Source organism: Scleropages formosus, chromosome 10, assembly GCF_900964775.1.
Source record: "Scleropages formosus chromosome 10, fSclFor1.1, whole genome shotgun sequence".
NCBI classification, from domain to species: Eukaryota; Metazoa; Chordata; class Actinopteri; order Osteoglossiformes; family Osteoglossidae; genus Scleropages; species Scleropages formosus.
In genome coordinates this window covers 14,431,368-14,457,514 of record NC_041815.1, presented here as the reverse complement: position 1 = coordinate 14,457,514, position 26,147 = coordinate 14,431,368, and the positions used below count along the sequence as shown (strand labels likewise).

The window sequence follows — 26,147 nt, the reverse complement described above, 5'->3', positions numbered from 1 at the left end:
TGGACTTTCTTTTATAATTGTTTTTATTCCTCCAGCTTTTGAAATTATGTATCTTTATATTTTCCAGTTTTAACCAACTGAAAAATTTTTAATTGATTGTCTCATGTCAGTGAAATTATTATTATTATTATTACTGTTGTTGTTGTTGTTGAGCTGTTTTCTGATTTGTCAACACTTCTCTGTAATTCCTTTTAGAAAAAGTAGAAAAGAACATATTGTTAATTTTTACAGTAAACCTGTGAACTGAAAGCAAATGTTTGTATTGTATTTTTAATTCTAAAGCAAAAAGCATGAACACAAACAGATGATGGAGATGGCAGTGTCGATAGGTGGGTACAAACAAACAGTATAATTATATTTATCACACGAAAATGATTTATAAAATGTTGTATGAGTAAATAAATCTACACTGAAGAGTTGAGAAATATAAAGAAAAATAAGGTCACGCGACAACAATAAACGCCAACTGAATTTACTTGAAAATGACCGTAATATTATCGTTTCTAGAATTTTCAGGAGCTTTGAAAGTCAGGTTGCCATGACAGCAGTCCCACAACACGAGGTGCTTTTCTGTGCGCGAATCTCCGGCCAATGGGATCGTCGGACAGCCGTCAGGTGACCGCTGTCTCGCGCGCCCCGCTGTACTTATACGTGCAGGTCCGCGCGGTCCGTCTTCAGGAACCGGACAGGGGATAAGTTGTGGCGGCAATTTACTGCGCTTCGCGGTACTTCACAGTAGTTTACAGTGAAAAGTCCCTTTCAGCACAGTGGACATCATGTTTAACAGCCTGTGCAGGGAGTTCGATGAAGAAGACACTTTCTTCTCGTAAGTCTCTCCTCCTCCTGCAAGCAACTAGGCAAGGCGAGCACAGTACCTCAGTACAGTGAGTGACAGTTATTTTCTGAGGCGTTTCTTCGGCTTCAGAACTCTTGACTAGTCTTAACCGCCTTGTGTGTGTGTGTGTGTGTGTGGGGCAGTGTACACATCATGTGAGGACAGAACAAGTCAAGAGAACAGTGAGTAGCAGGTCAGGTGCCACACTTGGGAACTGCTGTATGAAAACGGGGGAGACGAGGCGAAATTCTGGTGTGTGTTTGTTTCGCATGACCGACGGGTAGCTGGGAGGTCACTCTTCTGGTCACTTTCTGGTCACTTTTTTGGTCACTTTCTAGTCACCTCCTGGTCACTTCTACAGGTGTCCAAGTGTGTCAGTTTGGGAGACTCCTTCTCCTTCTCCTCTTTTCTTCCCTGCTCACCTTTGCCAACTAGTTTACCTCCAGCACTGCATTGTTTTATTCTTTCGGCTTTGCTACTATCATATCAGTAATGTTGCGGAAAATATCACTAATTATTTCAGTTCGCTTGGGGTGCCTTGCGGCGGACTGGCGTCCCGTCCTGGGTGTGTCCCCTTCCCTTCTGGCCTTACGCCCTTTGTTACCGGGTAGGCTCCGGTTCCCCGCGACCCCGTATGGGACAAGCGGTTCTGAAAATGTGTGTGTGTGTGTGTGTGTGTGTGTGTGTGTGTGTGTATTTCAATTCCATTATGCACATTGATTGCCTTCAGTATACTTTAACCCCAGATATAAATGAAGCCCTACATGTTTTCATTTAATTTTTCTACCAAATTATTAGATTTAATTGGCTCTGGTTGGGGGGGCGCGGTGGTGCAGTGGGTTGGACCACAGTCCTGCTCTCTGGTGGGTCTGGGGTTCGAGTCCTGCTTGGGGTGCCTTGTGATGGACTGGCATCCTGTCCTGGGTGTGTCCCCTCCCCCTCCGGCCTTACACCCTGTGTTGCCGAGTAGGCTCCGGTTCCCCGCGACCCCGTATGGGACAAGCAGTTCTGAAAATGTGTGTGTGTGTGTGTGTGTGTGTGTGTGTGGCTCTGGTTGATCAAATGAGTCAAAGGGAAAGAAATCACTACAGAGCAAACCAGAACAACTGTAATAACTAAATAATAAGTGTGACAACTAAACAGCACATTCAGCCTTAAACACCTTGTTGGTAGTGAATATTTGAATAATTTGTATAATTATTTTGTGCACTATTTGCTGTTAGTTCTAGCTGGGCTTGTTTAGGTGAGCCCAGGTGTGGTGGGTAGCCATGGCAACGGGGGCGCGGTCAGGTGAGTGACAGGCTGCTGTGGTCCTGAATATTGCTGCTGCAAAACTATGAAGGATGCTGAAGTTCAAGCAAATGATAAAATTTAATAACTACCACAATTTAGAATTTTGGGGAGCAGATTTTCACGTGGCCCGGTTCTTCTTCCCAGTTGCCTTGAAACAGATTTAAAAACCATGTTGTTATTTTTGTCAGAACAAACTAAACTTGCAAAAGGGCACAGAACTAATTTTTTCAATCACTATAAAACATTTTGTACTGAACACAGAACACAAGATAAGGGATTACTAGTACTTTTCCCTATAGCTGTCTTTGACTTTCATATGCATTTACAGATGATAAGTTTATCAAAATGCTTCTGGCTTGTCAAATTCAAAGAATAATGACTAATTTCTTAAATTATTTCACACAGTCTGTCCATGAGCACTAAATTAATAACTGTGTTGATAAAAGGATAATTGTAAAGTGATATTTAAGCAGTACAGGAGTATATCAACATGGAGTGAGTGGGAGGAGTATACTTGTGGGTGGACCTGGCTTTGTGGAGGTCAGAGATTACCTTTCTCTGCAAAACTTTCCTCTTGCCAAACTCCACCCCCCAAAATCAAACTAGCAGGGCTACATGCTGCAAAAGCCTACTTTGAAATGTATTCATGAACCTTGTCCTCATTAGGCTCAGGACTCCTACCATTTTTTTTTTTTCTGGCAGCCTGTTAATAATCAATACTGGCATCGAATTGTGCTCATCAACCTATGAATGGCACTACGCAACACTGTTTAATCTTGAAATGTCAACTAAAAATCATATCTCACACCAGTGCCTTACTAATTCAGCCCAAATTTGGATCAAGCATCATATTTGGCAATGGCTAAATGAAGTCACTGCTGATACCATCAATATCACAAAAAAATTGTTTGTGAACATCATTCTCGTCACCATAACAGATATAAATGAAACAAAAGTAACTTGTATAGCGTGTCCTTCATAGAAAATGATGATATTCTTTAGAACCGTCTTGTATATCACATTTATTATGTGACTTTATCAGCTGCCCATTATATCGGTTGATAATTTTTTAAATATTTGCCTAGTTGCGAGGACTAGTGAGAAGTTGCTTGCAATGACTGGTGGCCCTAAATCACCCTAAATATGCTTGTTAGTGAACAAGTGCATGTGTGAGTGCCCTGTATTGTCCTGGGCACCCTGTCCACACTGTACCCTGCCTGCTTCACTCCTGTGCTTCCAGGATATTGCTTCCAGGCATTTGACAATGGCTGAATGAATGAATATGGGAGTGGTATTTCATTTTGATATCTTAGCTGTAATTGAGACTATTGTTAGATATCTATTTTGGGTTATGCTGCAGTGCTGATAATTTCATGACCTCTTATGGCCAAATTATTCCAGACTCTGGTTAGTATTGTAGGGGAAATGTGTAATAATGAGCAAGGAAAAAATGTCCCTTTATGAATTTGTACTTGGCATGAGAGAGAGCAGATGGTGCTGAATGCCAGGTGGGACGTTGCCACAAAAAACCACATTGCTGTCCTGGTGACCCAGGGTCAGTGGGTGCCAATTTTAGGGATTGGAAACACAACACAACACATTTCTCTGAATAAGACACTAGAGTAACATTTTGAATTCTGGAGCTGCAGGGCCCCAGCACTTTCATTGGAGGGTTTGGGAGTGGTGAACAGAGATGAGGTGAAGGGTTTTAATTATAATAATTTACACTTGCTTGACTGAAGGTGAATATGCACTGTTACGTAGCTAGCTGATTACATTGAAATGTTTGGGGAATCGAAACTATGAATTATGAAATCTGAATATGCATGTTGACAAACTTTTCTGAGTACACTCAGCTCACACATAATGGGGTAATAAAATATACTGTATGTCATTCTGTCATGCAGAAACTTATAAATTCAATACAGTGGCATTTTTGCACTTTATTCACGTCATTCTAGCTCAATGAATGAGCTTTGCACAATCGTCACTAAGACACAACTGACAGTACTACGCAAAATCAACCCCACAGAGATGATTCTGACAACACAACTCCTTCCTTGGTCTTCGGTTCAAAGCAGTCATTTAGCATAACGGCAACAAAGGAAACATGGAATAAACACCCATGGGGCATTTAAGAACTTAGAGAACACAGACTCAGCTATGTACATAACCTCAGCTATGCATTGTCTAAGGCAACATGGGAGTACGTCCTGTCATAATGACAGTCTCAAGCAGTCAGTGCTAAGCTACTTCGAATTATACGGCAGAATAATTTTTACTGTATCAGTTCAGGGTAAGTACCTTGATCGAAGTACTATACTGCAATGAATAGGATCTGAATCTGGATCCTTTGAGTTCTTATAAATAATAAATTATAATCATGTCACTATTAACTCTGTTGCTCAGGTGATTGTGGAGCACCAGCAGGCATGTATCACACTTATGTTTTATACTTGCTATTTACAGAAAGGGTGACTGGTGAGGGATAAGATGTGCTCAGTTCTGCTTCCTTACCACCAGAGAAGGTTTAAAGAAAGACTGATGAGCACATTGTCCCTTCTCCTGTCGCACCGTCTCAGTCTAGCGCACATAGCCATGTGAACCACAGTCATAAACAACTTTAATTCCATGAATATCCTCACACTTAATAGTACATATGCAAGATTAGGTCTTGCAATCAAATGAAATTCATATGGTATTGAACATGTTTGTTATGCACAGTGCTTCTAAGGGCATAGTGTCCATGTGCTTTGCAGAGTAACATAGACAATGTTCTCGGTACATTCTTGACATGTTTTTTTTTTTTTGTCTGGGAACCGATTCTGAATTCTGCGAAGATTCTCAATCATTCAGGTAATGGTATATCTAAAAAAAAACGAAGCTAAAACAAAGGCAACTGGATTCTGAATTCTCCTAATAGGGTGATTTCATGGAACAAATCAATCCCATGAAGTGAGAGATGTATTTATAATGAGCCTACTTACCTTGAACAAGAGGTCATATTAATAAAACAACAAAATTAATAAATGTTTTGTTTTTACCGCTTTAAAACTAATTGTACATCATAAATACAGGTCTGCCAGAGACTATGTAGAAATCACAAATTTTAAGGGATTTTCGTACATGGGATTTGTTCAAAAATGTTGAAACTCGGTTGTGTAGCTTTTTTGTGCTATCCTATATTAAACCTGAAATATATTAATTAGGAGGGTGCGGTGGCACGGTGGGTTGGACCTGGGCCTACTCTTCAGTGGGTCTGGGGTTCAAGTCCTGCTTGGGGTGCCTTGCGACAGCCTGGTGTCCCGTCCTGGGTGTGTCCCCTCCCCCTCTGGCCTTTCGCCTTGAGTTGCCGGGTTAGGCTCCGTGACCCCGTGTGGGACAAGCGGTTCCGAAAGTGTGTGTGTATATATTAATTAGAAGTATTAGAAATACAAGGTAATGTGATTCTACACTTTTGTTGAGTAATTTGCGGAAATCTGGGACTTCATGGAGTACCTTTTCATGAAATGACGAGCTTTTTCCTAAGCCTGAAAGGGCCTGTGAGAGAAGAGCCGTTGCATCCTGTAGGGCATCACATGTGCACCTGTGAAATAAGTGAATTAAGAATGATTCAGCTCATCTTCTGGTGGCATGGAGCACGTTACTCCCCAGCAGAGCCAAGGAATCGGAGGAATAAAGACTGTGCTTTCTACTAATGACGGGGGGGCAGTGACCGGCCTTTGTACACTCAAGAGCATAATGCTAAAATGTGTGTTATGAATAGGCCACACACATGGACATATTTGCCTTCACTGCTACCTCTCAAGAAGAAAATTTTCATGTCTGACTTTGATCTATATTAAGTTGAAAGTGCTTTTCATGCAAGCATTGGTTATCTTGTGTTTTCTTCTCTTAAAAATCCAGGGATCCATTCAAGGCACATGCCGAATTGGTGCGGAAAATGATGCGCAGCTTCTCTGATCCTTTTGACCACAATTCCCTACCCAGACTAACATATGGACAGGACAGAGCTCTGAATGATCGCAGTGATGGCAGCCTTGTCCTTAGGCAGCACCACAAGGTATGGAGACACCCGTGAAGGGGAAGGGGCTCACAATCACATACTCTCAAGGATTAGTCCTGAGATTTTGTGATCTGAGGTTTAAGTCTTGGTCGAGGTTAAATTTAATAGTATATGTAGGCAGAAAAACACAAGTCCTGCTCGCATAATTTATTTGAACTCAGAATGCCGAAGACTGCCTCAAATCAGCTGAAGTCTGATTCATAGGTACTGACATCAGTAAAAAACACTACTGTAAGTGTAAATCTGGGGTTGCTTTTAGAACTCCTGGGTGCTCGTAAACCGATTCAGATTCCGATTTGGGGGCACTTTGCGTTATTTCTGCCTTTTTTGCACTTTAATTTATGAATAAGCGGATGACTGGACTGGTACAGTGTGCTGATGAATATACAGCTAGCTCCTGCAGGCCATATCCTCTGTTCTCAGTGCGACGTGCAGCATTGCATTCATCCCAGCTCCCAGGACACAGGGCCTGAATAATTCCCATGGTCTAGCTCTCCAGTGACGTGCCCACATCACTGACCCACATTTTCCCCATTCTGACTGATGAGTGAGGATGGCCCACACATGCCCTTTGATGCTGTTCAGACAATAAAGATGGAAAAAACAAAAGTCAGGTTTACTAGGGTCACGGCTCGAGGGGGCGGACAACAGCCGTGGTCGTGTAACCCGACCCAGAGCTGGTGACACTGGACATATTGAACACTGTGGTTTGAGGAGGGCCGGTCACAAAAGGACACTTCCACGGCCCTCAGCCCGGCTATCTTTAGTGCTGAGGGTATTTTTAGACTACTCATCGTTTGACACCGATATGCCGCTTTCGAACTGAAAAAGAGAAGTAGTTTTCCTGAGGTCACACTGGCCAAGATAAACATCCAGAGCCACAGTAACGCATCTCGCTTTTATTAAAGGTTTGAGATGTTGTCACTGTAACTTGAAAAAGTATTTGTTCTAGCTAGAGAGATGATTTTTCTGTACAATTGCTGTGACTGATCACCCCATTTTTAAGTTATTGAACTGCAAGACTCCCTTGTCCTGCATCCTGACGTTGCTGGAAAGCAATTGTCTCTGCTGCGTGAGCTGCGGAACAGGATACCCACGCAGGGCAGAAGAACACAAAGCGGTGCATTGAGGGCACTTGAACAGATGAGAGTGGAAGCAGAGTGGAGATGAGTGGTAAAAGAGTTGTGGAGCAGCAGAACAGAGAGACAGCGGAAGAATCTGGACTACAGCAGAGCAGTGTTGTAGCACACACAGTACTAAAGCAGCATGGACAGGGAATACTAAGACACTGGACTGGTGTTTTTAAAAGGGCCAGCGATGTACAGCAGAAATATAAAGATGTTATAACATGATTTCTTGTATCTTGTTGCCTGAAGACACCTTTCAACATCAAGGTCCCATGTTGACCAGCTGAGCTGCTCAGAAAGCTGGAAGGTGCTAAACATAGTCCCTGCGTCCTGGGCTAATCCCCTTTCCCCATGTGTCCAGTATATTTATCCCCTATAATTACTTTCGTTGGATGCCAGCCTCTTCCAGGACTTAGAACCTTTTTCTGTTCCTAAGAACGAAAGGCTGGAGTAAACTCGCTCACCCCTTGGTGACACACACTCTCTAATAAGGCCTTCCCTGTTGCCAGCAGACAAAGTGCCCTGCTCCATATCCCTGGGGGCAGTTGTCATGATCTCCTGCAGCGCAAACACTGCCCTAACCTACCATAATCCTCCTCTTCAAATTTAGGGGCTAACCAGACTAGCGGTCCTGTGGTTCGAGAGAGTCTTTGAGTGTGCTTCATGTGCCAAGTGTGCTCTTGCTCTGAGATGAGGACTGTGGGAATCTCTTGTGTCCCTCAGCCATCTGACCTGAGTTTCTGTCCCCCCTGCTGGTGGAGGTGCCACCTCCACAGTATCTGTTTGGTGCTGTCGGATTTCCCAACTGGCCACATTGCTCAACTGCCAGCTTACTTAATATCACATTCATGGGGCACTTTAATAGCAAAGCAGGGTGTAATGTTCAGAGGATTTGTCCTCAAATAGATGTTTAAATAAAAGAATCCACTATCATCCTAATGGATCAACAGTGTTGTGCAGGAGGGAATTGGGTGCTCTTGTCATTAATCTGTCCTGATTCCTGTGTAAGGATGGCATCCATCGGACGCAGGCACCACTGTAGTCTGGATTCTTCTTTCCTCTTACAGATGGCTGCATCCACATTAGCAAGATATTGTCCATCTGCACCAGATGAATTGGACCTCGGAACCATGCGGTGGTTCAGGGCACATGGCTTGAGACGCAATGTTATGACAAGCTGCCACAAATTGTCCCAGTGAGCTCTATTCTTGGGCTACGCACAGACCTGGCATCAGCACAACACACCGAAAATACTCCCAAGTCCAAACAGCTGGCTCTGCACTCTAGACCTCTGCTGTCTATAAATGTGATACTGCCGCATCAGGAATACAACGTGCCTTTATTAGTCCGTTGAGAGTTGATAGTTCACACCAGTGTGACCTTTTGAGAAGAGCTGACACTGTAACTCGAGAGAGGCCTTGTGTCACACAATCTTTGTGATTAACACACCCATAATAGCTAGGGTATGGATACATATGTGTACAAACTGTCTCGCTGCTTGATCTACTCATCTTGCACCATTTATCTGGAAGTGGTCTTGGTGCACACTTTAAAGTGGGATCTGCTCTCACTGACACTGTTCATTTGCCCACTGGTATGGAGTATAGGTCTGTTTGGGTTTTGTTGTAGATACCACTCTAAGGGTGGAGTGCACAAATAACAAAATATGCATCCGCCTGTAGTCCTACATTGGCATGATCTCCTGTTTTCCTGCACAGGCGAGGAGTCAGTCACTCCTGCCAATTGGCGATCTTGAGAGTACGGTCAGTATGACAAAGTGTCCCATTTAATAGAGCATGACTTAAATGTTTAATTTGCACCTACTGTGAGGCATGTTCTAACTTTTTTTGTAAAACAGAAAAACATGGTAACCCTTTTGTTAATGTTTTTTTTTTTTTTTTTTTTTTTTGCACATTTCAGCCAAGTTGGGCAAACTTTCTGATGCTCTGAGACATCTTCATATTTGATTTACTCCTTAATTGAAGTGTGTGCAGTGGATGACACTTGAGTGTTGTCCCTGTGGCAGCTGAGGCCTGTATATGGTGCATGCTGGTTTTGCTCCTCCACTGGGAGTTGAGTGATCAGAGCAGTGCGTTGGCTGGAACATTCTGGCAGAGCTCCATGGTAGAATGGAGTTGGTTTCCCTAGAGAGGTGTGGTTAACTCCTTGCCTGCACTACAGAAGAAGAAGATGTTGTGGTTAGCCTGAGCCATGTAGTACAACAAGTGCAATTATTGCTGGTCTGCAGTACAACCATAATTCCACTACAGTTTAGTTTCACTCCTTGCAGAACATTGGCATTTTTCATGGAAAATTTTTAAACTGGAGAATTTGCTCATCTGTGCAAACTGTGAAGAGAGTATCTGCTGAAAGGGAAATAAACTATCAATTGTGAATACATTTTGGGGAAGGCAGTGGGTACCACAATCAACCTCTTACAAACAAAAAAATGTATCTTGACAATGACGGATGGAAATATGAATGGAATTTGAGAGTGTGTTGCAGTGCTCTCTCATGAAATCAAGCTAGTACAGCAAGTGAAAGCAGTGGAAACTAGAGGAGGAAGGTGAAGAACAGCATGTGAAGTAAGAAGCTTGTAGATGCTACATAAACAGGAGGTTCTTCTCATAGGATCTGGTCTTACAGAACCACTTCAGAATGATGGACAGCATGCTGTCTGACATGAGAAGGAACATGGAGCAGATGCAGAAGAACTTTGTGAGTCACACCGATCCTTTGATTCCACAGCAGTGTTGTGCTCATCATATAAACTGCTCAGTCTGAACTCTGCCTCCATGAGCGCTTTCGACTCGCAATACGTATGCCTTTATATTCCAGGAGAACTTGTCAGCTGATCCTAACACCCACTTCTTCAAGTCCTCTTCAGTCATGACATACTCCAAAGTAGGAGATGAGCCATCCAAGGTGTTCCAGGCTGCCAGCCAGACACGGCGTGCTCCAGGAGGGGTAGGTGCTGAGCTAGGAGTGTACATTGAAGGGTAGTTTATGATGATGTTGAATGTAAAGCTGTCAAAGGAGAATTCCCTCACTGATGATGATGATTTTTCATTAGGTATCTCTTGATCAAATATAACTAATGGGCAGTTTTATTGGTCATATTTGTGTACAGATCAAGGAAACTAGGCGATCCGTGAAGGACTCCGAGACTGGTGTGGAGAAGTTGGCCATTGGACATCATATTAACGATCGTGGACACGTTGTTGAAAAAAGGCTAAACAGGAAAACCGGAGAGCGGGAGATGTTGCAGGACTTCCAAAACATGGATGAATGTATGTGTGGATTTTTTTTAGCTTTTTTTAACCTTACTGCCCTATATCTAGAAGAAGAAGATTCTTTGGGATTGCTTTGACTTTTGACACTTGCGTTGTAGTACTTGGCCCTTCTTTTGACTTCGCAGGTGATGCCCAATCTTTCGAACAGGAGTGGCAGCAGGAGATTTACAAATTCCAGCAAAGGGCACCCAAAGACTTCATGACTGGAAATGGCAAGATGAATGCTCAAAAGTACATGGGCTACAGCAAAGAACAAGAATGTGCAGAAAATAATTCAGACGCTATTAGTGTGTGCTGAAATTAGTTTCACGATTGTCCTAACCAGTTTCTTCATTTGTTTTCGTTCCATCTTCACAGAAACAAGAGAAACATGGGAGCAATAAAGAAGAAAGCACAGTTTGAGGATCTGAATCTGAATGGTGCTGCAGTGAAACAATAATGACATTCTGGAGGTTTCACATGCTTCCCAGACTAACTATAGTCTCTTAGTTGCTGATCAGGCGTTCACTGATACTCAGACATGTTTGTTTTTTCACTTTTAATGTCCACTGCGAAAAAAAGATGTGTACAAGATGAGTATAAACAATATTTTAGGTGTCAGTGTACAAAATGTGAACCTTATCCCTGTCAATTTATTTTGAAGTATGTGCATTTGAAACGTGTCTAACCTAGTTTGCTGGGAGCAATGTCAGCGGCAGTTACAACAAACAGCATGTACTTCAGAAATTCAGGATTTTTTCATTGCGCCGTAATATATGAAAATGGAGAACAAAAAAATAACTTTAAAAATCCAGTGAATAGAAAGAAAATTACAAGAAGGTATCACCCTTTTCATTGTAATTTTAAAACTCAACTGAAATGATCAACACCGGATTTTGTTGTATAGAAATCATTAAAGATATTTTATGGAATATTTGGTGCACTTTTATATATGTAATTGTTGCTTGTGCTCTTTAGATTTGTCTGCTTCAAATTATATTGTAAAAAATAATAGAAATTATAGTTTTATATCCTAATTTCTTATGTTGCTATTTGATCGAGGGCAATGTATGTCATCAAATCTGATTAATAGGTCAATATTAGACTTAAATTTTTGTCAAATCTCAGGTTTTGATGCAAATTATTAAAGTTTGTACTTGATAGTCTAATAAAAAATACCTGAAGTACTTTTTCATGTTTCTTTATTTGCTACATCATATTGGAACCGTTTTTAAAATAATTTGTAAGGACTTGTACATTTATTTTGTAAGGTCTTGTGCATTTATTTTGTGTTCATAGTGACCTCTTAGGTAAGTGTCCCAATGCAATACTGAGTTAGTGCTGACGTCATCAGTGTGTCAAAGGTACATTTTTCCTCTGCACCGCATAGTACACGGTACGTGTCCGAATGTTCACAAGGGTCATGTCCACTATTACGGAATGGAAGGGTACAAAAAGGCATTTCGCCAACACACCGAGACATACAGATGCAGAAACATGATTTGCCAAGTACAGCACATGAGTCCAACACCACCGTTTTTGTCAGCGCACACGGCACGCGCTGCACACGGCAACTGCGAAGTGCGGAGACCACGTGTCATTTGGGTGCGCTTTACCGACCCCTGTCGGCCGAAAGCAGAAACACGGGTCGCCTACTCTCCCCAACGGGAATCGTAGAAACGAGAAAGTGTGTCAGGGAAAGGGGGTGCGGTGGCGCAGTGGGTTGGACCAGTGGGTCTGGGTTCGAGTCCCGCTTGGGGTGCCTTGCGACGGACTGGCGTCCCGTCCTGGGTGTGTCCCCTCCCCCTCCGGCCTTACGCCCTGTGTTACCGGGTAGGCTCCGGTTCCCCGTGACCCTGTATGGGACAAGCGGTTCTGAAAATGTGTGTGTGTGTGTGTATGTGTGTCAGGGAAGACGGTGCAATTAAAAATGACAAAATAAAGTGCGAAAAACGAGTATCTTTAAAAACTCACAATGCGAAGACCAGCTGTATGCGATGCATAAGGGAACATGCACTGAACTGAACTGAGAAAGAGTGAGATGCTGAGGAGGGGTACTGCTGACTGAGTCACCCAGGAGAGCGTTCTTGTAACTCAGAAACTTGGCTCAGACGGTGCCCAGTGTTTTCACAAAAAAAAAGAAAAAAATTACTAATGTCATATCCAGTTTTACGTATATTTCCGCCAAAAATACACGCGTCAGCCGTGGCTGCCGTGTAAAGTGCCATCCCGCTCCTATCCACTAGAGCGCGCCGTTGAAAGAAAAGGAGCAGCGCGGATGCGAATTGCGCTCTTTGGACCTTCAGGCTTTCCGTACTTACGGAAGTGGTTCTTACCCGTGCGCCGGCGTGACTTTGACGGTCTCTCAAGTGTGTGGGCGCGCGCGGCCGGGAGAACGCGGCTCATTGCTGTACAATACAGTGGAAATGCGGGTGTTGCGAGCTGGGCTGACGCTCAGTCGGAGACATTTGAGGAGCGCGGGGTCGATAACTTTAAAACAGGTACGGCGCCTTTTCCGCTGCGCTCGGACTCGGAGCGCGAGTGCAGCAGCGAGCCGGCGGCGGGTCCCCGTCGGTGCTCTGAGTGACACTGTGCGCGCGCCATGATATTCTCATCATGGGAAGATCATCCGAAACAGGTGGAATATGATGATGTCATCTGACAGTCATGACCCCTGGGCTGTTCAGTAATTAAATGGGTGATTAAAAATGCAGGTGTTTGTTTGTGCCACTGTGCGTCATGTGTAAATATGCACGGAACAGCATGATGAGTGGCACTGGAACCGACGTGCAGCTGAGCATGTGGCTCCTCCTGTCACGTGTCCGCGTGGTGTGAGTTACCGTGGTCGGGGATGTGTTGGCCTTTTGTGTCTCTGTCTGTGGTGTGTAAGGAGATGAGTTTATGTTTGGAGGCGTGGCGGTGCTGGTGTGTGACCTCCTGCCTGTCTCCTCACCTCCCCTCACCTCTCCTCCCTCCCCCCCCCCCAGGTACTGCTGGCGAACAGCTGTCGGACATGTTGGTCGGGGCCCATCCCGAACGAGCGCATCCGGAACATCGGCATCTCGGCGCACATCGATTCGGGGAAGACCACGCTGACGGAACGCGTGCTCTTCTATACGGGCAGGATAGCCGAAATGCACGAGGTACCCCGGAAGGAAGCGGGATCGCTGCCTTTTACGTTTCATTCGTTCGCCCGGTCGGCGCTTTTCTCCAAAGCGGCTTACAACGCTACCCATTTATACAAGCGTTTAATTTTACTGGCGATAAGTACCTTGCTCGAGGCTACCGCAAGGCAGGAGGCGGAGGCGGGGATCAAACCTGCGACCTTTGGGTCCGGCTGTCCCCCTGGATTGCGGCTGATGGGTCACGACGGTCCCCTCTGCGACCATCCTCTCTGTTTCTCCTCCAGGTGAGGGGGAAGGATGGCGTCGGGGCGGTCATGGACTCCATGGAACTGGAGAGGCAGAGGGGTATTACCATCCAGTCGGCAGCCACCTATACCGTGTGGAAGGACCACAACGTGAACATCATCGACACGCCAGGTATGGAAGCGGCGCGGAAGGTTCGAGATCGGCTCTCTATCCAGGAGGGCGATCCACCGACGGACGCACGCACGCACGCGCGCACGTCCGCGCCACGCTGTAGCCTAACTACAAACGCGCGAGTCTCATCGGTGCCGCACTAGACGAGTCGCGTTCAAACCCGCTTTTGTAAAAAGAAGCGGCTGTCGCTATTGAATGGAACGCGGAATAAAAAAGTAACGGCGTGCGCTCTGTTCATCTCGCTATCGTTACGTGTCAGTTGCGGATAGACTCCTTGCTCCGTCCGTCTCTTCCGTGATTTTTAGCCTTCGTCGCTTGTTCTCGCTCATTTACATTTATTCGTTTAGCGGACGCTTTCGCCAGAGCGACGTACATCTCGCGGAATAATACAGCGAGTGCGTTACATCAGCGGAAAGACGCACTTGGATGCGGGTGTGTGATTCGAAGCACCGTTAGTTACTTTCCGCCACGTGAGTAGCTGCGTAAAGGTTTATCCGTTAATCAGTCCCTGCACATTTCAGCTTCATTGTTGCCCTGCTTTACTGCTCATGGCTCTTTATCCTTATTCCCCCCTCCGCTTCCCCAGGTCATGTGGACTTCACCATCGAAGTGGAGCGGTCGCTGCGGGTCCTGGATGGGGCAGTGCTGGTCCTGTGCGCCGTCGGCGGGGTCCAGTGCCAGACCATGACCGTGAACCGACAGATGAAGCGCTACGGCGTGCCGTTCCTCAGCTTCATCAACAAGCTGGACCGCACGGGAGCAAATCCCAACCGTGCCCTGCAGCAGATGAGGTGCGCTTGGTTTTCCGTCGCGTGTCGGCTTATCCGTAAAACTGGACGGGGATCGAAGGAGCTCCGGACGGGTACTTTGTCCACGGCTTATCCCGAGCCTCTGCTGCGTTCCTACCAGATCCAAGCTGAACCACAACGCAGCCTTTGTACAGATCCCTATTGGCCTGGAGGGGGACCTGCGGGGCATCGTTGACCTCATTGAGGAGCGCAGCATTTACTTCGAGGGCTCCTTTGGGTATGACTGACATAAGGACTTGTTGTCGCAGCCTGTCAGATGTCTTCGCTCTGAATTACGCCGCCACGCAGTTTTGCTTTATCTTTAACATGTCCGTGTATAATTAAACTCTAGAAGAACTTCTTCGAATGGGTTTTTTATTGTGGGACACGTCATTTTTTATGAGAGTGAAAACATTCAATGTTGGACACCCTTTTGTGAAATAAAGCCACGCACGCTCGTGAATGGTAGTCTCGGCCGTATTTTGGCAATTGCGTACTCGTCCGATAGACAGAGTATCCGGTACGACGAGATCCCGGCAGAGCTGCGGGCGGAGGCCTTCGACCGGAGGCGGGAACTCGTGGAAAGCGTGGCCAACGCGGATGAGGCTCTGGGGGAGATGTTCCTGGAGGAGAGGACCCCCACCGCGCCTGAGCTGAAGGTCTGTATCCGCAACCACGTGCTGCTCCCGCAGGAATTTTCACGCGAACACGTGGCAGCGACTGGCGGCACCTCTAAAAGTGGCTGTTGCCGTTGCCACGTTGGGGATCGAGACCGTGCTAAGAGCGTGACCGCGCTGCCTCTTTCTTGCATCCCATCAGGCAGCCATCCGGCGAGCCACGATCCGGCGGCTCTTTACCCCGGTGCTGGTGGGCAGTGCTCTGAAGAACAAAGGAGTACAGCCTCTTCTGGATGCTGTTTTGGACTATCTTCCCAACCCCACAGAGGTCAAGAACTACGCCATCCTCAATCACGAGTGAGTACTGTCAGCGTACTGGTGCGGAGGGAAAGAGTATTCTTGCTCGATTGTCCGCTGGCTGACCGTTGCTTCTCTATTAAGTGTTGCGGTGAGGGCGCTGCGGGAACTGTCACCAGTACTCTAGTCGGAAGAGCTGGGAAGATATCGGCCGATTTCCTGCTCGGTCTGGTTAACTGAACATCTCGGGGTAAAACCTAGTTTCAGCAAGTCACTCGCGCTGTAGACCGGTACCGTACATAGACTTTCTGTAACGCACCATCCCTTGTCGCGTGGGACTGGGTCGCGCGACTTGTTCCGTCACCGTCGGGAGGCGATGACCTGGTACGTGGAGTAAAACGACTGGCGCTCGTTACCCGGTCCCGCCCGAGAGTCGCGCTCATTTATCTCCGTGCGGTCGTGGTCGTCCACGGATATAGATCGGAGCCGACGAAATAGGACAGTTGTGACGGCGGACTGGGAAGTAGTGGTATAGAAACGATTAGTGCCCTTTTCGGCGTTAAGAATTTAAAACGGGAAAGTATATTTGACTTGCAAACATTTTCATAGGTGTTTACATTTTGCGTTTAACTCCCTTTTTTTTTTTCGGAAGCTGAAAAGCGCTCTTTGCGCATTCAAGTATTGAGAATTGTATTCAAACCGAGTGTATGATGTTTGTCCTCCGCTGAAATAAATTGCTTTTGTATTTGCTCTCCGTTAGAGATTCCAGCGAAACCACTAAGGTCCTGATGGACCCAACACGGGACGCCTCCCAGCCCTTCGTTGGTCTGGCCTTCAAGCTGGAGGTGAGCTGCTTTTCTCATGCGTGCGAGACTGGTGTTTTGTCAGGCCGCTGTGACGGACACCTGTGTCTCCCCCCAGGCAGGGAGATTTGGCCAGCTCACATATGTGCGCGTCTATCAGGGCTGTCTGAAGAAAAGCGAGTACATCTACAACACGCGCACAGCGAAGCGGGTTCGAGTGCAGAGGCTCGTTCGTCTCCATGCTGACCAGATGGAGGTGAGAAAGATATTAGGTCACCGCCCGCTTTCCTTCATTGTACTGCTGGACCTCGGTTTCTGTGTAGTGAGATCTAGTCCTTTTCAGACAAATATCAACTGAACTGGAAGTCAGTCTCCCTGCGATCTGTTCATGCCGGACTGGTTCCAGAGCCACGCAACCCTATCGACCGTCCTCTTATCGGCCCCGATCCCTGGGCCGCTGACGCTCCCCCTACCTTTCCTCCCTTTCTCTCCGAGGCAGGATGTGGAAGAGGTGTTTGCTGGCGATATCTGTGCCCTGTTTGGGATTGACTGTGCCAGTGGGGACACCTTTACCGCCCGCGCCAACGCCAACCTCTCCATGGTGAGGCTTCATGAAAGCATTAGCACAACTGGCAAGGCTTTTACCCTGTATTATACTTTTCAAAACAGTTGTGGCCAAGTGTTTCCATGAATGTGTTCTTTTGTAAGCCCATGGTACAGCTCCCATCTCTCTATCTTGTTTGCAGGAATCAATCCATGTGCCGGATCCAGTCATCTCGATGGCCATCAAACCCGCCAACAAGGTAGTGTCTTATTCCCCAGTTTAGTGCTGTTAAGAGACCATTACTGAAAAATACTCTTCAGTCCTTTTTGCGCCACAAACGCAGATCTCACCTTGTCCCACTTTTGTTAAACATGTTTGTCTGTATTTCCTTTAGAATGACCTTGACAAGTTCTCCAAGGGCATAAACCGATTTACCAGGGAAGACCCCACCTTCAGGGTCCATTTCGACACGGAAAGCAAGGAGACCATCATCTCTGGCATGGGCGAGCTGCACCTGGAGATCTACTCTCAGGTGAAATAAAAAAAAAAAAAAGAGCTGTAATGGTATGGAAGGAAAGGTTTGCTGATGTAATAAGAAGGTTAATTTGTTTTCCCCCACTGTCTTCATGCTGCCCTCTAGAGGATGGAGAGGGAATACAACTGCTCCTGTGTGATGGGCAAACCGAAGGTGGCCTTCCGGGAAACCGTAGCCAGCGCTATTCCGTAAGTGCAGCTCTCGCTGCTGCTCACTCAGATCATCTCCCACAAACACAGCATGCTGCAATATTGATCACAAAATGAGAAAATCTCAGACTTCAGCTTCATTCACGTGTAATGCTTTAGCGGATGCTTTTCTCCAAAGCGACTTCCGGTGAGCTCTGTCTCCTAGCATTTAGTCCCACACCTTTGTACCCATTGTGATGTGCAATGCTAGATACACTACGTGAAATGAGTCACTCATCTATACACCAGTGAAACACACACGCGCAATGAGCAATTTAGAGTCATAAATTCACTTGAAAACATGTCTTTGCACTGTGGGTGGAAACCAGAGCACCAGAAGGAAACGCACACAAACACAGGGGAACATGCAAACTCCACTCAAACTGAGTGGGGATTGAACCCACATTCTCTCGCACCACCCACACACTGTGAGGTGCCAAACTGTAGAGGCCATGTTAGTACTGGGATTTACAATTTGCAGTCTGGATAGATGTGAACTGGATGAGTTTAGCTACCTGTCACATTTCCACCAAACTGTCCGTTTTAAAAGGACATGCTAGCTTAGCCCATACTGTGGCAAGTGTTTAATACTATAGACTAGGTTCAGACTTGCGCTACGATGTATAAGTGTCCCGTTCGGGGGGGTGGGACGGACAACGATTCTGCCTCACATCCTGTTTCCAAGATAGGCTCCGGCCCACAGCGACCCCTGCACTGGACAACCAGTTAAAGAAGGAATGAATTGATGACGTTACAACATTTTAAATCAAATGTTGTACATGGTTTTTATATTTATTTAATGAAATGGTAGCACACAAAATATAGTTGTGCAGGCTGTTACAAAATTTTTATATGTACTATAACTATATAGTAGCCGGACAAGACGAGCAGTACCTTTTCGGTGTAATTGAGTGAGTGTAGTCCTTGTAGAAACTGTACTGGTGAACATAATGGCATAGCTGCTCCATTGTAGCGGCAGAGAGAGAACTTTAGTGATGTCAGCTCTCGGAAGGAAGATGCTGGATGTGATATCGACTGAAGTTAATGAGCCTACCTCCGAGGTCATCGCTGCATACATGTTTTCATTACACTTAAGCAGTGGCTTGAACACAGGATTACAATAATTGAACCAGTCTTGCACTCCGTTATTGCTGAAGTTGTGTTTTTTAAAAGACAGCTACACACACTGCTGCTGTCCAGGACCAAGAATGAATACCGACACACGTATTTCTGGGGACGTGGCGTGGGGTTCCCGGTACGAGGCCGAACGCTCACTCGGGGTCAGAACGCTCTTTGGGGGCGGTTGCCGGAGGAAGGACGCAGTCGTGGCAGTGGGGCTGCCGTTCTGGGTGGAGCACGCTGACGCCCCCAGCCGGTGCCCACGTTACAAGCAGCTTCCAGTGGATTATCTCCTGTGTAACAGACAAATGTGTGTACACACACGTAAGGAGATGGGAAATCATAGCTACCATCCCTGAAGCATATTTAACAGTAAGACTCTTACTATACTGATTTTGCATGTGATACAGAATTAAGTAGTAAAAGTGTTTTGATATTTATTTTGACCCTAAATTTATACTGGTTCTCCTTTAAAACAATTCACAACTCAAAACAAGGTCACAATAGCCGGATCACATCGTTTGTGTTTCTTACAATGTAGCGCATCCGTTTCTGCACCCAGGACATTCTCAGCACAGATTTACAGTGTTAGTATTTACCTGGGATACCATTTCATGCAGCAGTACATGATACTGGAACTTGAGCTGCTTGTCCTCCGATTCCTGTTACAGGAAAAGCAGTTTTGAACGAAATGCTCAGCCCACTGACTTATAAGAGACTAGAAATAAGTGGTAAATATAACATTCAAATGGTAAAAAGGTAACTTTTAGCACTTTCAAATTTATTGTGGCGACCATGGAATAAAGTGTCGAGTGAACAGAACTGTTACAAGTTAAATTACAATTCTGAATATGTAACCTGAAGCCGTTACATCAAAATGTCTTAAGCGGGAGCTCACCAGCTGTGTCACGTTGGCCACTTGCGCCAAGTTGTACAGAGTGTTTTCATTGGATTCCTTGAGCATCACAAAGCTGGAGGCAACACCCGCCAGGATCCACAGCGGTTTCATATCGGGGGCAATAAAGCCAAAGCTGTCTGCAAGTCCCGATCACAACACACAGACGCGCACACACACAGGGAATGACAGCGTGAGTGTTAGGCAGTCCGCTGTGGTCAGTCAAGTGTTCACCGTGGACTCGTCAGCCGATGTGCTGTGTAGACATGTGTGACCTATGGCTGCGAGTGGCCCACATGCCTGGGATGTTGTTCCCAGTCACTGGGCTGTTGCTGCCCCTGAGCCGCCGGTAGAAGGCCTCCTCTTGGGCCGATGCGTTGATCGCTAGCGGTCCCTCGCAGGAGCACTGGACCTGAGGTGCGGTCTGGTCACCCCCGGCTTCAGGGAACAACACGTCTGCTGTGCACAGTCCTACCGACTGCTGTTGCACAGGAGGAGGGAGGGACACTGCTAGACTTATCAGTAACCAGCTGCATTTACAACCAAGAATAAACAGATATTTATAACTCGGAGAAGCAAACACATCTGCAAAACTTCTGCAGAGCAAAGGCCCTGTTCAGAAAGACAGAGAGCTGGCTGACCTAACTGGACTTACATTACAGACACCTTCCTTTGCTGAGAAGACCACGTGATACTTTGCCCCCACTCCTGCAATTTCCTGTTGAGAGAAGGACAAAAACAAGAGAGCTGTATAGCCCCACGCTTCAAGGACCGTGACGAACGTGGCGTGAACGGTGCACTTAAGAGTAACCTGAGCAAGAAGAGTGTAAGTTCCCATCCAGGAGCCCCACCCCCTCAGCATGGTAGCGGAAGCCTCACCTCCAGTGTGGCGCTCTGCACCTGCTCCACGTGGAACCACTTGTACGGCGACCCGTGGCGAGCGTTGAGGAAGTGTTGGGCAACGGCAGCAGCCCGGCGGGCGGGGTAGTGTGTGGGGTTCAGCTCCTCAACCGGCATGGTCTCTTTCAGCTGAGCAGCATCCGGAAAGAACAAGCGAGGAATGAGACGCCAGGGAACAGGGGCCGCGTCACTCGACTCCCCACCGACTAATGGACAGGGGGCGGCTGGGAAGGCAGCCGAGGAACACGGGCGGTAGATGCACGCCGCTGCTTCTCCGTCAAGCTCACAGATGTGGCAATTCAGCAGGAGTATGACTGTGCAAGAACTTCCTGCTTTTCTCGGAACTTACGAAGCCAGTCCGGCCCTTTTTCTTAAAGGGACAGGCACTCTTATTCCCCCGTGTGTCACCGAAATGTAACGGGAACGCGTCCGCGGTTCTGTGCTTCTTTGATCCCCTTCGTCTCTTCTCTCTCCAGAAAAAGTGAATGATTCTGTTCTTTTTGCATCATGCAATTTAAGGTGCATATTTTGAGTTCAATTACAGTGTTTTGCACCACATGTCACCCCAAGGTTTGAGTACACCCACAAGAAGCAGTCAGGAGGCGCAGGGCAGTACGGAAAAGTGATCGGAGTCCTGGAACCCCTGAGCCCAGAAGACTTCACCAAGTTGGAGTTTGCAGATGAGACTCTTGGCACCAACGTACCCAAGCAGTTTGTGCCTGCCATCGAGAGGGTGAGCTGCTTCAGGCCACCACAAAGCGTGCACCTGTGTTAGGAAGCCAGGGCCTTCTGCATGCTTCTGATACTGTGACAATGTTGCCACAGGGCTTTAGAGAGGCCTGCGAGAAGGGACCGCTGACTGGCCACAGGATCTCAGGAGTCCGTTTCGTGCTGGAGGATGGCGCGCACCACATGGTCGACTCCAACGAGATCTCCTTCATCAGGGCCGGCGAGGGTGCATTGAAGCAAGGTGCGTGTCAGCCTGCTCCCTCCCTCCGTCTTTAACTCTGTGTTGATTTTCTGTTCACCTGGCATGTGCTAGAAGTAGTTCTGTGCAAGACCCGTCATGCCCTCTCCTCCTTTTCCCTTCTAGCCACGGAGAAGGCCACCATAGTGGTGCTGGAGCCCATAATGTCAGTGGAAGTTGTCGCCCCAAATGAGTTCCAGGGTACAGTCATTGCCGGCATCAACCGTCGCCACGGTGTCATCACGGGACAGGACGGCTCCGATGGTTACTTCACTCTGTATGCTGAGGCGAGTATGGTGTCGCCTAGGAGAATCTGCTGCTGCTCTGGTTCACACGTTCGTTACGGTTTTAGAGTTCTGTGGCTGATGTTGAAGTTGTTTGCGCTTGCTCCCCAGGTTCCGCTGAATGATATGTTTGGCTATGCAACTGAGCTGCGGTCCAGCACAGAGGTAAGGCACAAACCCCTTAACCCGTCGGTGCAGGGTTTAGCGTGAACATCTGTGCTGCTCCGTGTCGGTACAAGTGAAGTAGATTCGTGTTTTAGACGGGACTTGGCCAAAGCACTTTGGCCAATTTTACAGCACCTCATCAGGACCGTATCGTGCAGTTAAAGTTGGAGCACACGGCAGTAGTGTTGGCTTGTTGTGGAGGATTGATTGAGGTGTTTCTCATCTCCAGGGGAAAGGAGAGTACACCATGGACTATTCCAGATACAAGCCCTGTTTGCCCAGCACACAGGAGGATCTGCGCAACAAGTACCTGGAGGCCACTGGCCAGCTGCCTGCCAAGAAGGGCAAGGCTAAAAACTGAACTCTTATGGTTTTAGACTCTCGCACAACTCTTACATCAACAGCCAGACACACCTCCCAAACCCATAAGAAAACCAACTTTGACTCTGTCAAAGACGCACATTCTCTACCCTTGGAATTTTACTGCGGTGGCACAGAAGTCCTTCCAATATATTTACGTTCCCCAGACACGAACTGCAATTTATCGACCGACCAGGGATTTCGGGGTATGTATAGTAATTGGTTTTGTACTATGTACACATTGAAATGTTAATGTCATGTTAAAATAAAAGTAATTTACATCATACAACTCCTCCTCTCATTTGTACATTTCACAAAAGACAGAAAGGACAGCACTTTATCGTAACTGTACCAGAGCGGTTTTCGATCTACATTTAGCTGATAGACAATATTAGATTATACATAAATGTGCAGAATCCCATAATGTGCTTGAAATGCAATGACAGAGGAGCTGCGCAGCAACTGACCTGCAGTCTACAAACCGGTTAAAGTGTGGGCGACTCACCTTGAGGGCTGGTTCCGTCTCTCCGTACTGAAGAAAGATGACATGCTCGTTCGGCTTGTCGAGCCGAGACGCCTTCCACGGGACTGACCTCGGGGGGGCGCTGCCTGGGGTAGGACTTGCCCCCACCAGCGACAGGACAGCCAAGGCCGCGCACACACACCGGTGCATGCTGTGACACACGGGTGAACGGAGAGTGAGGAGAGGAGCGGGTGGTGTTTATAGCCAGCGCTCTGGGGGTTGTGACGCACAAGAGGGGAACTTGTTTGCTCTTCTGGTAAACACTCCGCACTCCCTGTCGCACAGCACCAGCGCGTGTCCTGTTAACTCCCTGCAGAGCTGAAACGGACACGCTGATGTGACGGAAGAGCGCTGGCGACGGTTTCGTGACAGCATATTTCAGTACAAACTGGACAGGCGAACTGATTCTTGCGCAGAGGCTCCCTTATTTTAGTCAAATTATTCTGTTGGCTTTAACTTCAGCACAGAATCTAAATTGGACTGATACCAACGAGCCCTTTTTCCACGGTTAATAACGCAGTACGATCAGTAGGAGTAAGAACTGCTCGCGGTGCTGGTTGACCCTAATTTTCGCCCGTTATACAAAATCAGAATGTGTTTTGTGTCTATTTGTACACTTTCTTCTGAGATTTGTTTATCTGGTGGCTGGAAAAGCGCCATTTTTAGAGTCAGTATGTTTACCTTGGTGCTTTGGGAACGTTAAGAGCCACATTGCTCAACGGCTCTCGTGTTTTCAGGAAGAGAGCAGTTTCCGTTAGGTTGTGCATCACAAACGTGTGGAATTGCTTCACTGTAAACACAGTCCATGCTCTCCATCTCCTTCTGAGACATTCTGCTGGGTAACAGATGCCCCTTTTAAACATTCAGTATAAATGACCAAGAATTGCTGGGCGCACTGAACAAAGGGGTTAGGGGTTTTCGGGATGAAACGTTACACGCTGTTCCGAAAAGCGTGGGTGGTGGCAGCGCCTTTGGAGGAGCAGACAGGGAAGTGGTGAAAATTAAGCAAGCCTTGAAAAGAGACACTTCAGCTCCTAGCTCAGATTCAGTGATACGGCTTTGGGGCATCGCTGCATAATAACGGAGTAATGATGAAAGTGGGAGAATCTGAGCTGCACATAATATTATGGGGGGGGGGAAACAAATTTAAACAGACAGAGCTCATGTTCAGAGCTGCACGGAATCTTGCCCAGGGAATGAATCTTACAGAACAAAATCCTCCATGTGGGTGAGGAAGGGAGACCTTCTCACATGAAGCTATGTGGTGGTGACTGAGAGCATGGGCCTCCCTGTGTGTGTGTGTGTGTGTGTGTGTGTGTGTGTGTTCCAAAAAGTAACAGCAGGGGGCAGCATGAGCAAGAGTTCAGTTTTCTGTGGAAAATTTTAAAAAGAATCCCTATATGCATGCTTATTTGTGACATACCCTCATAAAATAAGGGTGACAGAATTAAAGGAAATACTGTCTTTAAAAAAAAAGTCTGCGCGGTGAAGCTTTTCAGTAGCTACAAGGAACAGCAGGAGACCCGGCAGATGGGACAATGTGGCTGTTGCTGAGAAATTGCTGTAAAAAAAGTCTGAAAAGAATCTGCAAGAAGAAAGAAAGCCGTGTCATTTAGAGTCACTGGACCACCACGCAAAGGAATATGAAGCTACTTAAAAATGCTGGATTTATGAAAGGCACTGCCGACAGTTTTGAGGTGAGAAAAGAACATGGGCCAATTACCGCAAAAGTAAAATTGAATAAGTACTACCTCCCGCTTCAATACTGCACTTCAGACAAGATGAAACAGCCATAGCTGGATATTACATGTATCATGTGTATTACTGTATAATCACAGATTAGCATGGACTACATTCATTCCTGTCAGATAAGTCATTTACGCAGGGGGGCATATTTGAATAAAGATATGGATGAATATGAATGGTGAGTGCCTTCTGAGACCCGAGCTGGCTCTGCATGTATTATTCATGGCGCAGAGCGTCGAAATTAATTTTAAATCGAGTCAGATTAAATTTCCTGCAACACCTCTGAACTAGGTGCGAGGAAGTTGCGAACGACTGCGAGATTTACAGCGTCTGCAGTCAGAGCCGTGATTTACAGTGGCGTCTGCGTGGCGCGCTGATTAATATAATAATGAAATATGAGGTCCCACCCCCCCGGGGGCCGAAGGATCACATTTGGGCGGGAAATTAATGGACTACACTGCTATTACACAGGGGTTCGAGCGAGAGGAAGGCCTGTTTGTCAAACGCAGATTAAATCCGCAGACAGATGAGCCAGATGAGGTGAAATATGCCATGGCAGGACGCGGCTAGTAGTAGATGCCATTGATTCGCAGCGGAATTGAGGCCCGGAGAGGCCGCTAACAGCAACGGGGGGGGGGATGAGACGGAATGAACGGAGGAGGAGGAGAAGGAGAAGAAGGAGGGTCGCCATGATGCCATGATGTGAGTCTCCTGAGCGCGACAGCAGCAGGGAAGCGACGGAGGATCACGTGCGGAGAACAACAGGCAAACTCGTGTCGCACCGGCGACGGACTTTGTCTTTGAGCCACGTGTGGCAAGTCGAGTCACGGATGAATTTCGCCATTTATTTGCTGAACTTTTAACTTAAAGCTAAGGACTCCAAATGTTGCAGCAGGTTCATCTCTGCAGTAGCAGTGTGGCGATGCTGACTGGCAACACACACACACCTAACCCTCCACTGCTCGGCGACCTCGTCCTACACGCTCATTGGACCGGCACCTGCGCCGGACATGAACACACACACACACCGACACCGAAAGCAGCAGGATTTTTCTCTCTCTCTCTCTCTCTGTCACCGTGCACCCGACTGGCGTTTACTTACTGGCCGTTATTCTCATTCTATTCACTAAAATCAAAATAGGTTTGTTGTCTCGTCACGTGTTTGTACATAGCGGCCAGCCAAGGAAGGAGGTGTGGTGAAGAACACGGTTAAACAGCAATACCTGACAGACACGCGGAGCTGTTTCTTGCGAAACGCCGACTCCCTCGCGCGGGGCAGGG

General features: G+C 46.8%; 3 protein-coding genes across 8 annotated transcripts; 2 read left to right on the top strand and 1 right to left on the bottom strand.

Annotated features, from left to right (window-relative positions):
* The first annotated feature begins 674 nt into the window (after positions 1–674).
* mlf1 (myeloid leukemia factor 1) lies at positions 675–11,404 on the top strand. 4 transcript variants are annotated; one of them, XM_018732542.1, is made up of 8 exons: positions 675–826; positions 6,035–6,191; positions 9,040–9,084; positions 9,953–10,039; positions 10,160–10,288; positions 10,452–10,611; positions 10,740–10,845; positions 10,972–11,404. In XM_018732542.1, the coding sequence occupies exons 1-8, from the start codon at positions 777–779 to the stop codon at positions 11,051–11,053; spliced, it is 816 nt and encodes a 271-aa protein (XP_018588058.1). In that variant the 5' UTR covers positions 675–776; the 3' UTR covers positions 11,054–11,404. The 4 variants fall into 4 exon arrangements, with proteins under 4 accessions (XP_018588058.1, XP_018588056.1, XP_018588057.1 ...); XM_018732540.1 differs by lacking the exon at positions 9,040–9,084 and having other exon boundaries at positions 9,968–10,039; XM_018732541.2 differs by lacking the exon at positions 9,040–9,084 and having other exon boundaries at positions 10,740–10,826.
* Positions 11,405–12,923: 1,519 nt separating this feature from the next.
* gfm1 (G elongation factor, mitochondrial 1) lies at positions 12,924–23,087 on the top strand. 2 transcript variants are annotated; one of them, XM_018732597.2, is made up of 18 exons: positions 12,924–13,094; positions 13,581–13,736; positions 14,003–14,135; positions 14,722–14,926; positions 15,045–15,161; positions 15,432–15,582; positions 15,743–15,897; positions 16,598–16,682; positions 16,759–16,896; positions 17,140–17,241; positions 17,387–17,443; positions 17,579–17,716; positions 17,825–17,907; positions 21,392–21,554; positions 21,647–21,791; positions 21,915–22,075; positions 22,184–22,237; positions 22,467–23,087. In XM_018732597.2, the coding sequence occupies exons 1-18, from the start codon at positions 13,020–13,022 to the stop codon at positions 22,596–22,598; spliced, it is 2,250 nt and encodes a 749-aa protein (XP_018588113.1). In that variant the 5' UTR covers positions 12,924–13,019; the 3' UTR covers positions 22,599–23,087. The 2 variants fall into 2 exon arrangements, with proteins under 2 accessions (XP_018588113.1, XP_018588111.1); XM_018732595.2 differs by having other exon boundaries at positions 21,915–22,237.
* On the bottom strand, positions 19,070–26,145 carry lxn (latexin). 2 transcript variants are annotated; one of them, XM_018732600.2, is made up of 8 exons: positions 26,090–26,145; positions 23,103–23,271; positions 20,801–20,950; positions 20,577–20,639; positions 20,222–20,402; positions 19,925–20,061; positions 19,626–19,688; positions 19,070–19,319 (listed from the first exon to the last, which is right to left on the bottom strand). In XM_018732600.2, exons 2-8 carry the CDS (start codon positions 23,268–23,270, stop codon positions 19,179–19,181), a joined length of 903 nt encoding a protein of 300 aa, XP_018588116.2. In that variant the 5' UTR covers position 23,271; positions 26,090–26,145; the 3' UTR covers positions 19,070–19,178. The 2 variants fall into 2 exon arrangements, with proteins under 2 accessions (XP_018588116.2, XP_018588117.2); XM_018732601.2 differs by having other exon boundaries at positions 20,222–20,399.
* Between the last annotated feature and the right edge of the window lie 2 nt (positions 26,146–26,147).

Coding starts and splice junctions, on each gene's coding strand:
- mlf1 (XM_018732542.1), top strand. CDS start 777: ATGTTTAACAGCCTGTGCAGGGAGTTCGATGAAGAAGACACTTTCTTC. Junction 6,192..9,039: donor TCCTTAGGCAGCACCACAAG/GTATGGAGACAC, acceptor TTTCCTGCACAG/GCGAGGAGTCAGTCACTCCT. Junction 9,085..9,952: donor TTGGCGATCTTGAGAGTACG/GTCAGTATGACA, acceptor TTCTTCTCATAG/GATCTGGTCTTACAGAACCA.
- gfm1 (XM_018732595.2), top strand. CDS start 13,020: ATGCGGGTGTTGCGAGCTGGGCTGACGCTCAGTCGGAGACATTTGAGG. Junction 16,683..16,758: donor GTCTGGCCTTCAAGCTGGAG/GTGAGCTGCTTT, acceptor GTCTCCCCCCAG/GCAGGGAGATTTGGCCAGCT. Junction 21,555..21,646: donor TTGTGCCTGCCATCGAGAGG/GTGAGCTGCTTC, acceptor ATGTTGCCACAG/GGCTTTAGAGAGGCCTGCGA.
- lxn (XM_018732600.2), bottom strand. CDS start 23,270: ATGCACCGGTGTGTGTGCGCGGCCTTGGCTGTCCTGTCGCTGGTGGGG. Junction 19,689..19,924: donor TGGCCAACGTGACACAGCTG/GTGAGCTCCCGC, acceptor TTCCTGTAACAG/GAATCGGAGGACAAGCAGCT. Junction 19,320..19,625: donor TGCATGAAATGGTATCCCAG/GTAAATACTAAC, acceptor TCTGTTACACAG/GAGATAATCCACTGGAAGCT.